Here is a 15,351-nt window from a genome sequence, read left to right as displayed (position 1 = left end):
CCTGGTAGCCCCCATAGCCCCCATCCTTTTCCTACTTCCGTCTCTCCTTTCCACCCACTAGTCAATCTATCTTCATCTGCCCGCACAGCCTTCATTTTGCCCTCCTTCTTTCCCCTTGGAAACCTCTCCCCGGGAAGCCATGGACAAGTTGTGGAGTGCCTGCTGAACCATGCCCAATTCCACAGTGGCAAATCTAAAAAGACTTATATCCCCTCCAACATGATTCCCTGTACCCTCTCCCACACTATTTCCTCCTTCCTTGTGGACCCCATATCATCAGCTTTCCTTGCTTCCTTCTCTCCTTTTTAATTTAAACCCCCATTTCCAGCTATATGTATTATGTAATATCATTTATATCCTGCCTTTCTCCACAAAAGGGATCCATCCTCCTTGCCGCCATTTTGTCACCACGACAACCCTGTGAGGTATATTAGGCTGACAGTATTGTGACTGACCTAAAGTCTCCCAGTGTGCTTCCACAGAAGACTGGGGATTTGAACACAAATCTTAGACTGAAACTCTAACCATTGTATCACACTGGCTTTCTTTTCTTTCTTTCTTTTTTTTTTGAGACAGGGGTTGGTTTTCACAGAGCTATGCTGTTGAAACCAATTTTTATTATTTTTGCAACATATTGAAAAATATTCATCAACCATAAATTCCAAAATATTAACCAATACATTACAAAATTTCCTCCTCCCCCCACCCCTTTTTCTTGACCTCCACCAGTGTCTAAAATAATTAAAAAGAAAACAAGGTAAAATTCACACTTATAGAGAATCTTCAATTCCAATTTACCTTAATACAAAATAAACCAAAATTATGTATTAATTATAATTAAAGTTAACCCTCTATTTATCACATAAATACTCTACTAAATTGCATGTCAAATCAACAAATTCTTGAAATTTCTTCCAATCATCCTTGAATTTTTCTAAGTTACAGGCTTTTAAAATTCTAGTCAATTTATCCATTTCACTCTAGTATAACACTTTTAAGATCCAGTCCCATCTCTCTGGTATTTTATCTTGCTTCCACATTTGCGCATATAATGTCCTTGCAGCTGAAAGCAACTATCACAGCAATGTCATATCTTGTTTCGAAAAACTTTCCATTTGTAATCCCACCAGAAAGATATCTGGTGCTCTCTTGCTGTCATAACCCAAAATTTTCGAGGTCTCTTGTTGAATCATTTGCCAAAACTGTTTCACTTTATCGCAAGTCCACCACATATGGTAGAAAGAACCTTCATGTTTTTTACACTTCCAACACCTATCTGATATTTGATTATTCATTTTTGCTAATTTCTTAGGTGTCATATACCATCTGTACAACATTTTGAAACAGTTATCTTTTATATTGTAACACGTCGATATTTTCATAGAGTTCTTCCATTTGTATTTCTTTGTTCATATTTATCGCCCATTTTATCATTTGAGGTTTTACTACTTAATCTTCTGTAGACCATTTCAATAGTAACTTATAAACTTTTGAGATCAATTTTTCATTTTCGCCCAACAGCACTTTTTCCAATTCTGTTTGCTCTTGTCTTATTCCTGTATTTCTAATATCTTGCTCCACCAAGCTTTTAATTTATTGCAGTTGATACCAATTAAGTTTGTCCTTCAATTCTTCCACCGGTTTTAGTTCCACCTTGCCTCCCTGTATTTTTAGCAGTTGTTTATATGACAGCCATTTATCTTCCTGTGGATCTGAAGACAACTTTATAACTTCTGTTGGCACAATCCATAACGGCTTTCTCTCATCACCATATTTGTTATATTTTTTCCAAGTATTCAACAAATTTCTTCTTATGTAATGATGTGAGAAAAATCCATCCATCTTCTCCTTCCCATAATACATATAAGCACACCAACCAAAAACATTCCCTTGGCCTTCTAAAACCAATAATTTTCTGTTAAACAAAATTATCCAATCCTTAATCCATACCAAACAAACTGCATCATGATATAACTTAATATCAGGCAACTGGAAACCACCCCTTTCTTTCGCATCCGTCAGAATTTTCATTTTAATTCTTGGCTTTTTACCCACCCATACAAATTCTGAAATCTTTCTTTGCCAATGATTAAATTGTTTGTTATCTTTCACTATTTGGATTGTTTGAAAAAGAAACATAATTCTTGGTAGAACATTCATTTTGATTGCAGAAATCCTACCCAGCATAGACATATTCAATTTATTCCACTTTAACATATCTTCTTCAATTTTATGCCAAAGCTTTTCATAATTGTTTTTATACAAATCAATGTTTTTCATCGTAATCTCTACACCTAGATATTTTACCTTCGAGGTAACTTCACCATCCAGTTATACTCTGTAGTTCATTCTGTTTGCTCAATGACAGATTCTTACTTAGAATTTTCGATTTTTCTTTGTTTATATAGAAGCCCGCCAACTCTCCATACTCTTTAATTTTATTTAACAACAAGGGCGTCACTTGTAATGGGTTTTCATTAATAAACATCACATCAGCAGCAAAAGCCCTATATTTATAAGAGAAACCTTTCAATTTCAGCCCCACTATTTCTCTATCCTCTTTGATTTGCATCAGCAAAATCTCTAAAGTCATTATAAATAGAAATGGAGATAGAAGGCAACCTTGTCTTGTTCATCACACTGGCTTTCATAGAGTGGCTGCTGCTAAACAGCAGCGAGATGATGATCCTGGATGAGTCATGTAAGCTGCATGACAGCAAGTCACCCAGCAGTTCCCGTCAGGTTTAGCTGCCACGATTTCTTGCTCAAAGGTCAAAACAATGCGGTACATCAGTTTCTTAAAGCTATAGATGCTCCTTTGGTGGGGGGGAGGTTATCTCCCCCATTTTTTTAGATTGGAAATGTTTCTGCAAACTTGGGGCATTTCTCAGATTTGTATGAAGATCTGTCTTGTCTGTCCACAGCCCCAATCCACAGACAGGCACAATAAGAATTAGATATATGGATATTATGTTAGCTAATTTTGATATGATGCATTTTTTGTTCTTAAATAAGTAAAAGTAATTCAGGTTTGATAGTAAAGTATTGCACATATTCAATCCCCCCACAAATGTTTCTGAATCCCTTCAGACAGTTTTTATTCCAAAACTTCAGAATTTCCAGACATTCTAATCTCTAGGTATTATATTAAGTTTTAAGATAATAATTCAAGCTTTTAGTAAACCTCAGAACAGTTTGACATTAAGTTAGTTTATGCAAATCAATTCGTTTCTGTAAAAGGCAGCCACTCTAGGTGTTCAGAACATTACTCAAGAGGATGGAGAGCAAGAAGCTTGATTTGTTCACATCATATACTTACCCTTCTCCAAGCTTTTCTAGAACATCAAACACCTCTTCTGGTTGCTTTGTTAAACTATCTTCATCTAATTTCCTTAACTGCCTGTAATCAAAGAAAAAGATCTTGAGCTATAAATGCAAAATAGGCCTTAACGCAAAAATGCCATTACCTACTGTGGCAAATTCATCAGCTTTATCAGTAAAAATTATGTAACTATTAATTAAATGAAAGCAATAAGCATGTTCTTAAGTAATAAGAAATCATACCTGCATTAGAGATTAGCATGTACCAATTAATGACTATACTGATCCAAGATAAAAGAACAAAGGGCAACCTTTTCAACAAGTATTACACATGTCAGCTCAGAGAATGGAGGAGGGCCATGCTATTACTTTTTTTAGAAAGTGTATATATCCCCTCTCTAGAGCTCAAGGAGGCTGACCAAGTAAACTAGCGACAAATTAGCTTTAGCTCCTCCCCCCACACACACACTCTAACACTTTGAAGTGGGTTTTCTGAGCTGGGGAGAGGGGCAGGAAGCAGCACAGGAGAAGCAGAAATGAATAAATACAACTATGCTTTTGCCCAGCCTTTAAATCATCTTGTTTCAATTCAGGAGTGCCATGAAGACTCACAGCTTGTGCCACTTTCTGGCATTAAAGGCAATTTGGCTTCCTATGCTTTAAGATCACAAGAGTCAGTGACTGCATTTCTCAAAGCCTGTGATTATTATCAACAACAACAACAAACAACAAAAAAATTTTATTTGTATCCCGCCCTCCCCGCCGGAGCAGGCTCAGGGCGGCTAACAACACAATTCAAGTTTAACTATACAAATAGATAAAATTAAACAACATGAACATTTAATTAAAAATCTGCTTAAGTTTTAAAATTAAATTAGATTAAATTAATAAAAGTGCTAATGCTATGTTTGCTTTTATGATGGCGGTTTCCTTAGCAATTTCCATTTTCATCGGCGAAAGCCAGTCGAAAGAGGAAGGTCTTGCAGGCCCTGCGGAACTGTTCGAGGTCCCGCAGGGCCCGCATTTCCTCTGGAAGTTGGTTCCATAGGCTCGGAGCTATAGAGGAGAAGGCCCGGTACATTGCAGCTTCACCTCTCTCGATCCGGGAATAGTCAACAAGTTTTTCCCGACTGACCTCAGTGCTCTTCATATGGGGAGAGACGGTCCCTAAGGTAGACAGGTCCTCGACCATATAGGGCTTTAAAGGTAATGACCAGCACTTTGTAACGAACCCGGTATATAACTGGCAGCCAGTGGAGTTCGCGCAGCCCAGGCTGTATGTGTTCCCATTTAGGAAGCCCTAACAACAGTCTGGCCGCTGCATTCTGCACCAGTTGCAGCTTCCGGGTTCGGTACAAAGGCAGCCCCATGTAGAGGGCATTACAGTAATCCAGTCTCGAGGTGACCGTTGCATGAAGCACCATTGCCAGATCTTGGCGCTCTAGGAAGGGAGCCAACTGCTTTGCCCGCCTTAGATGGAAAAAGGCTGACTTAGCAGTGGCTGTAATCTGGGCCTCCATTGATAGTGTAGGCTCCAGTAAAACTCCCAGGCTCCTAACCCGGTGCGCCACTTTTAGCGGTGCCCTGTCGAAGACAGGGAGAGGTATTTCCCCTCCCCAAGCACCCCGACCTAGACAGAGGACTTCTGTCTTCGCTGGATTCAATTTCAGCCCGCTCCTCCTCAACCAAGTTGCCAAATCCTGCAGGGCCCGGTCTAAATTCTCTGGGACGCAGTCAGGCCGGCCATCCATTAGCAGATAGAGTTGGGTGTCATCTGCATATTGATGGCACCCAAGTCCATGTCTCCTGGCGATCTGGGCAAGGGGGCGCATATAGATATTAAATAACATTGGTGAGAGAACTGCCCCCTGAGGCACTCCACAGTCCAGTGTGCGCCTCTGGGACCGCTCGCCCCCAATTGCCACCCTTTGTCCCCGATCTGCGAGGAAGGAGGAGAGCCATTGTAAGGCAGACCCCCTCACCCCTATGTCGGTGAGGCGGCGGGTCAGTAGCCGATGGTCGACCGTGTCGAACGCAGCCGACAGGTCCAGCAACATCAGCACCGCCACACTGCCCCGATCCAGATGCCGTTGAAGATCATCTACCAGGGCAACCAGTACTGTCTCTGTCCCATAACCCGGGCGAAAGCCGGATTGGCAAGAGTCTAGGATGGAAGCGTCATCCAGAAAGCTCTGCAACTGTGACGCCACTGCCCTCTCTATGATTTTACCTAAAAACGGTAAATTAGAGACCGGCCGATAGTTTGCCAATTCGGCCGGGTCTGCTGTACTTTTTTTCAAGAGGGGATGGACCAAAGCCTCTTTTAGAGATGATGGAAAACGCCCCTCCGAGAGGGATCTATTTATGATGTCCCGTAAAGGACATTTAAGCTCCCTCAGGCAAGATTTAATTAGCCAGGAGGGGCATGGGTCCAAATCACAAGTTGTAGGACGTGCAGAGGAGAGGATTCCGTCAACTTCCTCCAGGCTGAGCGGGTCAAAGTGATCCAGGGTTAAATCGGAAGACAGGCACGGGGCCTCGGGCTCATATACTGTATCCAAGGTGATGGGCAGGTCCTGGCGGAGCGACGTGATTTTGTCTGCAAAAAATTTCGCAAAAGCCTCACAGACTATTTCCAATTCTCTAATGTTTGGTCTGCCTTGGGGCAGTGTGGTTAAGTGTCCAATTATTTTAAACAATTGTGCCGGGCGCGAATTTGCAGACGCAATCTTGGCCGCGAAGTACTACTTCTTCTCGGCCTTGACTGCCATCTCATAAGACCTCATAAGCGTTCTGTAGGATTTTCTCGCCGCTTCGCCACGAGTGCACCGCCACTGCCTCTCTAGTCGTCAGAGTCCTTGTTTCAGCCGGCGTAGCTCTGAGGTATACCAAGGAGCCAGCCTTGAACAAGGACACAGAGGACATCGGGGTGCGATCTCGTTGATTGCCCCGGATAGCCGATCTTGCCAGGCATCAACCAGGGCATCAAGGGAATCGCAAGGGGGCCAAGGATCCCGAAGAGCCGTTTGGAACCGTTCCGGGTCCATCAGGCTCCACGGGCGAGCCAAAATAGGCTCTCCGCCCTTACAGGGTTGTGGTAGCGTCTCCATACGAGCCTTGAGGGCTAAGTGATCCGACCATGGTATCGCCTCCATTGCGATTTCGTTCACTTGAATCCCGGTCGCAAAGATCAGATCTAATGTGTGCCCAGCCTGGTGCGTGGGAGTCGTGACAAATTGGGAGAGTCCCAGTGTCGCCATGGAAGACACTAGGTCCATCGCCTGAGTGGAGGCCGCGTCGTCAGCGTGGACATTGAAGTCACCCAGGACCAAAAGCCCTGGGTACTCCAACGCCCAGCCGGACACCGCCTCCATCAGGGGTGGTAAGGCGCTGGCTGGTGCGTTAGGCGGACGGTACACCAGCCAGATTGCCAACCTCTCCCCGACATCCCATGCAAGGCCAACGCACTCAATACCGTCGATCTTTGGGGCCGGGAGAGCCCAGAGGGAGTAACCCTCCCGTATGAGTACCGCCACCCCACCCCCCGCCCACTAATCCGGGACTGGTGAAAGACCGAGTAACCTGGGGGGGTCATCTGGGAGAGTGCTGTCATCTCCCCTTCTTGAACCCAGGTCTCGGTCACGCAAGCCAGGTCAGCATCCTGCCGGAGCAGGAAGTCCCTGATGGTCTCGGTCTTATTATTTATAGACCTGGCGTTGCATAACACCAGTGTCGGACGCGGGCAATTTCTCTTGGTCCCACTACTTGTCACCGTTGGGATGGGAAGTAGACTAGAAGGGGGCCGAGCACTGTTTTGTCTCTGCTTCCTTCTCTCGCATCTCCGTCTATTCTCACCGTCATATCTTCCCCTTCCCAGGAGCACTGGAATCCCCTGACCGGACATCCAAACCTATTCTCCCAAATCGTATTCAGCTACTAATCTGTATAGGTACACAGCATAGATCCCCAGCCCACCTTCGTCCTCAATTCCCGATTATCTAGTTCACCATAGTCTTCCCAATTTGATTAGTAAATAATTCCTACTTAGCACTTAGCACTCATAGAGAATTATCACCACTATTAAGATATATCGATGCCTGTGAGTGGATGTTTGCTACTTAAATATTTGTATCAGCAAATACTACCAGATGTTAAAGTATTAGATCCTGTAGATGAATTTTTGCTTTGCATGCATACTTTACTTCACATGTACAATAAGTAACAGGCTCAGGATCTTCTACATAGGCTTTTGAAAAACAAAACTTACTTTAACCTCAATGTTCTTCTCGGAATACAGAAAAATGATAGTGGAATTAACAGCATGTCTGAAATGAGGAACTATTACTAAGACTCAAACCCAGGAAATGGCGAAAGACCACTGGCAGAGATAAGCACTACAACCACAGAACTTGTTCTCATTTAAACAAATAGACTTAGGATACCATTCATAGAGAATGAGAATTGTCTCAAATATACCTTCTAATAGTACAATTTTTAAGAAAAGAAATGAGTTCAACTCAAAATTTAACTTCAGGTTAAGCTTCTAAATAAATTGGCCTTTTAATTGATCATTATATTGGTCAAACATTAATATTCTGATATTTAAAATAGTAACAAAATTGGATTGTTTAAGAGTGTGACCAACTACTAAAACCCAAATTTAAAAGTTAGTTTCTGCATTTGACAAGTTCTGATTTTAAAATGTTATACCACAGGGGAGTTGGTGCCCGCTCCAAACTCAGTGGGGTTAAGGAGATAGCATATGTATTCTACATCGCTTATGTTCTGGAAATCTTTAAGGTGCCACTGGACTTTAATCTTGCTCTTCCGTCACAGACCAACACGGCTACCCACCTAAAAAATCCACATAGGTATTCTTGGCTATGTAACATATGCAACTAAACAGGCACACAACTGTCTTACAACCTTGTCGTATGCAAAACAGTTCCATTTTTATTCCATCATTATAATCTCAGAGTTCTTCAGTATTATCCTACACTTGTCTACTCAGAAGCAAGTCCCATTCTATCCAGGGAGGCTTTCTCTTAAGTGAGGAATGCAGCCAGTATATTAATTATGGCTTCTTCTTTTTGGTCATATGAATGTTAGAAAGTAGGTATTAAAATCCCCCCACATAATTTATTTTCTCTTATGCTACTGAGGCAAATAACTACAAGCATTTTTCTGTAAATAACCCAAACTTGATCAAGAACAAATTGCAAATTTCAGCTCTATTTGTTTAAAAATCCATTAGAAATCACAGAAGACTTATAAAACAAATAGGAACTCTACATAACAGATAAATATCAGTTCTTTTTTAAATGCTACAGAAACAAAGGAAAATGCCTACATGGCTCTAATGAGGCATCAGACAAAGGCAGCTGCATTTGTTCCATAGTGCTCGCCTCTGGTCAAGAGAAACTTCACTGAATTAAGTGTGTTAAGTCAACCTTGTGATGCAACCTTCAATTTGATTGAAAAACTTCTCTGAAATCCTCACTTTAGAATCCTTTGAATGAATTGTCTTTATTATATTTCTAAATTCAAATCTCGTGTCATGATAGATCTGTTGCTTTTCAAGGTACCACAACTCTGCTTTATCATACTTGTGTCAGAATCTATTGACTTAATTTATGACTTACAGAGGCATAAAAAAACAAGAACACAGTCTTACAGAAACAAACACCCAAGTGATACACTGCCAAAGAGTAATAAAGGTTAGTGCTTCCAGGCTCCAGTAGATTAAAACAAAAGAGTTCAGTTCTAACAATACAACATCTATTGCCTGCATAAATGACAAAAAATTGTGGCACATTAAAACTTGGCAAATTTTAGTGGCACAAGTTTTTATGGATTTGAACCCATTTCATGCATCTAAAGGCAGAATAACACTCAATTCAAGACTTCTATTTGCTCTAAAAGATGAATACAAGCACATTTCTGGCATATTCTGCCAATGATGCCTTTATCACTAATAATGACAAAATTGCGCAAACATTTATATTGCATTTCTTTGTATGCATGGCATCTCCCAAGCAATGTTCCCTCTAAGCTGCAGAGTCTTGTGAGCAAAAATTTTACTTTGTGAGCTATTAATATTAAAGTTGTGAGCTTCTGCATTAAATGAGTCTGCTCTGGGTCCATCCTTCCTGAGCTAAGACAAAAATGTGTGAGCTGGAGGTGAAAAATCTGTGAGCTAGCTCATGCTAACTCAGCTTAGAGGGAACACTGCCCCAACCACACTCAGGCACATACCAACAAAGTCTTTTTTTCTTAACATGTTTCAGAATACACTAAAAAGCAGATATCAACAGTGCAATCCTAAACAGAGTTACACCAGTGCAGGATTGCACTAAAGTACTTAGAAGGGTGTAACTCTGCTTACGTTTGTCCTGTAAGGTTTGGATCATAAATCTTGCTCTAACTGTGCCACTCTTAGTTCATGGTGAAGGTGGGTCTTCACTGTACAATGCCTGCCTCAAGCAATAGATTAAAGGTTTTTTGGCTAATTGAAAGGTGGTCTCGCATGAATGTTAAGATCCCAGTGCTGGAGGAATGTGTTATGCTGTAGAGGACTGCCTCTGCCATGGAAAAGGGTGCATAGCAAGCAGAAGAAAGACTTAGGATCCAAGCCTAAGCATGAGTTTGTAGACATCGAATAACACCCTTTGAATGCACATGCTAAAGCAGGAGACATTGTAAATGATCAAAGTAAATGTACTTCTTTATTAGTCATTAATTTCTATCAATAACTAATTTAAAATGTCATATTATTGTACATTAAATATAAATTATATATATATTAAATATTATATATTCTAGATTTCTTTATTGTTACCATTTTATTTAAAAAGCATACAGATTTTGTGAAGGCTTTTGTGTTTTTAGATTTTAAAAGTCACTTGTATGCTCAGTGATCTGCTGTTATATAGCATTGCTTCCTTAACATCCTTTGTCCAGAAAGAAAGTGTAATATTCCCCATGAACACTATCTTAACAGTGATGAAGGGAACGCATCTATGCTTAAGTTGATATGGGCCTCAGGGGAAGCACAGGAAGGAAGAGCAAGTTTGCCTAACTATCTTTAGTTTTACTTCCACAGATCTACATCCTACTCTGTTCTCAGCAACACAGCATTCTTCCAACTGTCATAATAAGGCTGCTTTCCTGATCAATAATGCTGTCCAAAGCTAGCAAAGATTTGGAAGCTTAGCATTATATTACATTAAAAGTTAAAAGCTAAGTGTCTAATCAAAGAAGAGGCAGTGTTCTACAAGCATTTGTCTCAAGCATGTAACTTTAGCTTCAATTAACCAAAGCTCAGCTTCTACTAAATTGCTTCTCTTTTGCTAAACTACACAGTCCATGAGCCATTTCAAACATGCGCACAAGAAGCATCGGACAACACAACTAAAGACAATGACTTCCAAATTTCAGTATCCTTGATTTTTACCACCAGAACTTCTGAGTTTCAAGCTTCCAAAAGAGCAATGAAGATTAATAAACATAAATATTTGTATTTTATTTACACTATTGGAAGGCCACCTTTCTCACCAAGACTCAAGGCAGATTACACAATGTAAATCAATGCAATCAGTAAGATGAGACACCTAATAAGCAGTGTAACAGAGCTAGGATTACAGAAGACTGAAACAGAACATACATATTAATGAACATCAGCAAGTACAAACCAACACTTCCTGCTTCAAGGCTGCTAACAGTTTCCTAACATGAAGCAAAGTGTACGCCTATAAAATGGTTGCACATGATCACTTACACTTGGTTGCACATAACTTCCAATGGAGAAGTTTCCACGTTACAGATATGCAACATAAAACATTGGTACAAAACCACAGTATCACATACTTCGCACTATGCACAACAACCACCAGAAGAACAATAAGCCATCCTAAAAGCTGCTTTAGAACATGAGTGGCCAGTTTCTGGAAATTACATAAAAAGCAAGCAGGTGGAAAGAAAAACTGAAAGGAAATTAGATTCCCCCATTATGTCTTCCAGCTACCAGACGTTCTACCTTCTATACCACTTTCTCAGTTCAACAGAACCTGTGGAGGGGTGGGGGAGGGGGAAATTGGTTGTCCTTGAGCTGTCATAAAGGTGTGGAGGATTTTTTTTTTCTTCAACAACCCAACATATATTTTCAAAGCACAAGCCCAAAATTACATTTATAACATTTACCACTTCAACAAAGTTTGAGCCCAGCTGGCACTTTTAAGACCAACGAAGTTTAATTCTAGGTGTAAGAAGTGTGCATGCACACAAAAGCTTATACCCAGGCTTATACTTGCTGGTCTTAAAGGTGCCACTGGACTAAAAAACTTTGTTCTCTTGCTCCAGATCAATATGGCTACCCTCCTGAATTTACCACTGATTTTCAGGGTTAGTACAAGGGTACACAACCCTCAGCATGTGCACCAGACAGTAGAACACCACACTGTTTTGTTCAGCATGCTGGCCCAGTTCCCCTAAACAAACCTTCCACTATGGCTCAACATGCTCTTGGAGAGTCTGACCAAGTATGACTCTTGTTATTCCCCCATCCCTTTCTGCCAGCATACCAACATCCTCACAAATTGTGGTACTGGGGCCAAAAAGAAAGCCTGTCCCAGGTTAGTGGAAAGTTGCTTACTGGATGTTTTTTTATGTTCATGATTCTTAACAGGAATAGTTCTGACAGATCCCATCAAGGGTTGATTTAACTCATTTTCTGTTTCCTACAGGAGCCAGTCAAATGTCCTGAAAGACTGACAGACAGAGCACAAATGGCAAAACCTCTACTGTTTTCCCCTAAACCAGGGGTAGCCAATGGTAGCTCTCCAGATGTTTTTTTTTGCCTACAACTCCCATCAGCCCCAGCCATTGGCCATGCTGGCTGGGATTGATGGGAGTTGTAGGCAAAAAAAAAACATTTGGAGAGTTACTATTGGCCACCCTAAACAAATGGTATTCAGAGGTATACTACCTCCAAACATGGTTTCCTTCCTCCAATGGGGTAGCCAAATTTGTCTGTTGCAGCAAGATTAAACACGAGCCCAGTAGCACTGAAAGAACTAACACAATTTATTTCAAGATAAGCTTTGCTAAATCAGATAGCTCACTTCATGAAATATATAGCATCCATCCAAAGCCGATTCATAAAAACTTATACTGGAATAAGTTGTTAGCCTTTAAGGTGTCACCATTGGTGCTTTCCTAGCAGCTGACAGAACTATCCTCCATTAATTCTTCTAATCCCATTTTAAAAGTATCTAAATCCATGGTCATTACTACATCCAACGGCAGGAAGTTCCACAAGTAAAATATTATTGTGCAAAAGAGTACTTTCTTTTTATCTATCGTTGCTATTTCATTATGATTTTACACTGAGCAGAGGTGTGCTATGGATTTATAGAATGCTACAAGCTTTCTTTGGAGTCCCTTCGGGGTGGAAAGGACACAATAGAACACCCTTAAGAAATGGAACATTTTTTTTAAAAAAAAAAGATAAGTTAGCCAATATGAAAGCATGCACTGAGATCCGTGCAGTAAACGCAGGAACGCCTATGCAAATTCCCCTGCGAGTAAGCCGCGCGGAACGCAAACGAGGGCTTACTTCCGAGTAAACGTATTAAATACTGGGTTGCAGGAAACATTTTCTTCTTCGAGAAGGAGCAGGCCTGCAAACAGAGCACCGGTCTGCCTAGGATGATATCCAACCACTTCTTCTGTCTCAAAGACTCTCCCCCCCCCCCCCCAATCTCTAACCCAGAGTCCTCACCGGCGCGGATGGCGCATCTGCACCGTCTCCATGGCGAGGCCGCCAAAACAGCAGCCGCCTAACGAGAGAGAGGGGTCAAGGGCAGCGCACGCACAACCAAAGCCACTCTCACGGCCACTCCATCTTCGATTCTGCCCGCTCTGGCTGAGGCTCTTCCCCCTCCCCCGGCACTTCCGCCTCCTACCCACACACATACAGGAACCAATAGAGGGGCGGAGAGAAGCACCGGCGCTTTTGATGGGCGGGTCTACGTCACTGACCCAGTTTTACTCTCTTCACCGGTGGCAGCAACTTGTCCAGAGGGTCGGCGCAGGCGCGCGTCTAGCTGGCTAAGTCGCGGTTTTAATTTGCGCTGGGAGACGTAGGAAGGGAAAGAGCACCTAGTTTTTAGCAGTGGTTGTGTGCAATGTTCCTTCTAAGCTGCACAGTCTTGTGAGCAAAAATTATACTTTATGAGCTACTGACATTAAAATTGTGAGCTACTGCATAAATTAGTGTGCTCTGGGGTCATACTTCCTGAGCTAAGACAAAAATGTGTGAGTTGGAGGCTAAAAATCTGTGAGCCAGCTCAAGCTAACTCAGTTTAGAGGAAACATTGGTTGTGTGTAAGCTGAGGCCTAGTTCATAGGTGTCGGGGGCAGAATAGGTGGCTTCTGAGGTGGTTTTGAGAAAACACTGCAAATAGAAAACAAGCAAAGACATGAAGTAGAACCTTTCTTCCTGCTTGCTACTTTACTGTTTGCATGGAGGTTATGTGTTTGTTTTAACGCAAAGGAACACTGAAAGCTGGAATCCGCCAGTAGCAGTCTGAACTGATACAGTCCATTGTGCCATTTTTGCTACTTAAAACTACTGCATGTGTGAACCAGGCCTTATTTAGTGGGCATTAACTGTAGGGTTCAATGTTCAAGTACTGACCCGAGAAGCTATAAATGGTAGCTGTTCCACAGTTAGAGGTGGGATTGCCATTTCTGAAAGATTTCTAATGCAAAAAAAGCAGGTACAAAGGAGTGAAAGTGAAACATTAGCAGAGCTGGTAGAGAGTCTCCAGCCTTTTGTCTTGCTGCATGGCTTATTTTTAAGGGGGGGAAATCATGTCACAGTGAAGTAAAATAAGGTTGTGGAATCATGCAGTGGAAGAATGGACTTCTGAAAGGATTCTGCATGTGAACATAATTTCTTGTAAAAACACTCCCTGTGCCTTAAAATGAGAGGGAAAAAACTAACACACAATGGATAAAAGAGTAGAAATCTGTCCAATGTCACTTTAAAAATTAACAAAATTGATTCCAGTATAAGCTTTTGTGAACATTTACAACAGAATGGTGAATCAACCTAATGGATGTACACTTCAGTGATTCTGATTAAATGAGCTCTACCTCACAAATATATTTTTGTTAGTCATTAAGGTGCTTCTGGATTCCTGTTTTATTTTGCTGCTACAGACTAATAAGACTACCCATCTGGAATAATCACCACAGATTCAAGTTTAGCCCAGCCTGCTAGCTACAGTGCTAGTTTTCTACTCCAAGAAACAGAAAATAGAAGCTCAGTGATATTTTGAAGACTAACATCATTTTATTTCAGCATCAGCTTCCAAAGACTGGAGTTCACTTTGTCAGATTCATTGAGTAGATTCTCAGAATACAGTCTTTTTATGTGAAAAAAAATATGCATTTGAAGATCACAGATAAAGGTCCATTACAGATCTCAACACTGGGATTCCCCACTGAGTTTAGGAATTAAATGCTTTCAACTGCAACCTCAGGATCTCTGCTGGATCAGACTAGTAATTGCCTCCTAATACTGGTAATCAGAGGTTTGCTGACTCAGAATGTGGAGACATCTTTTATTCAGCATTGAGAACAAGAAATGCCAGATGTTCAAGCTGAATTCAGAAAAGAAGAGGCACTAGAGATCATATTGCAAATATGAGCACACATACTGGATCATAAAGATAATTTCAGAATAACCTTGTATTTCATAGATTACATCAAAAGTTTTGACAGTGTGGGTCATGAAAAGTTATGGCTGATTTTAAAATAAATGGGTGTGCCACAAAGTCTGTTTGTTTTGATATGCAACCTGTATTTCTGGACAAGAGGCTACTGTTAGGACAGAATACGAAGAAACAATTGGCAAAGGTATCAGACAAGGATGTATTTTATCCATATATAAAAATACATCTTTGTCTGACACCTTTGCCAATATGGATAAAATACATCCTTGGATGTTTGTCTACACATACACAT

The 15,351-nt window shown here is 41.2% G+C and overlaps 1 protein-coding gene across 2 annotated transcripts in view; it reads right to left on the bottom strand.

Moving 5' to 3' along the window:
• STK4 (serine/threonine kinase 4) overlaps nt 1-15,351 on the bottom strand; it is a 102,738-nt gene that overhangs the window by 82,938 nt on the left and 4,449 nt on the right. The window contains exons 1-2 of one of the 2 annotated variants that reach the window (XM_060230887.1): nt 13,100-13,300; nt 3,320-3,400 (exon numbers count right to left, since the gene is read on the bottom strand). In XM_060230887.1, the coding sequence (XP_060086870.1) occupies nt 3,320-3,400; nt 13,100-13,293 (275 nt within the window). In that variant the 5' untranslated portion in view covers nt 13,294-13,300. Of the gene's footprint in view, nt 1-3,319; nt 3,401-13,099; nt 13,301-15,351 lie in introns of those variants that run through there. The other variant, XM_060230888.1, reaches the window with a different exon arrangement.

This window comes from Heteronotia binoei, chromosome 2 (assembly GCF_032191835.1).
Source record: "Heteronotia binoei isolate CCM8104 ecotype False Entrance Well chromosome 2, APGP_CSIRO_Hbin_v1, whole genome shotgun sequence".
NCBI lineage: Eukaryota > Metazoa > Chordata > Lepidosauria > Squamata > Gekkonidae > Heteronotia > Heteronotia binoei.
The sequence above is the reverse complement of the archived record's forward strand: the minus strand, read 5'-3'. Positions and strand labels throughout refer to the sequence as shown.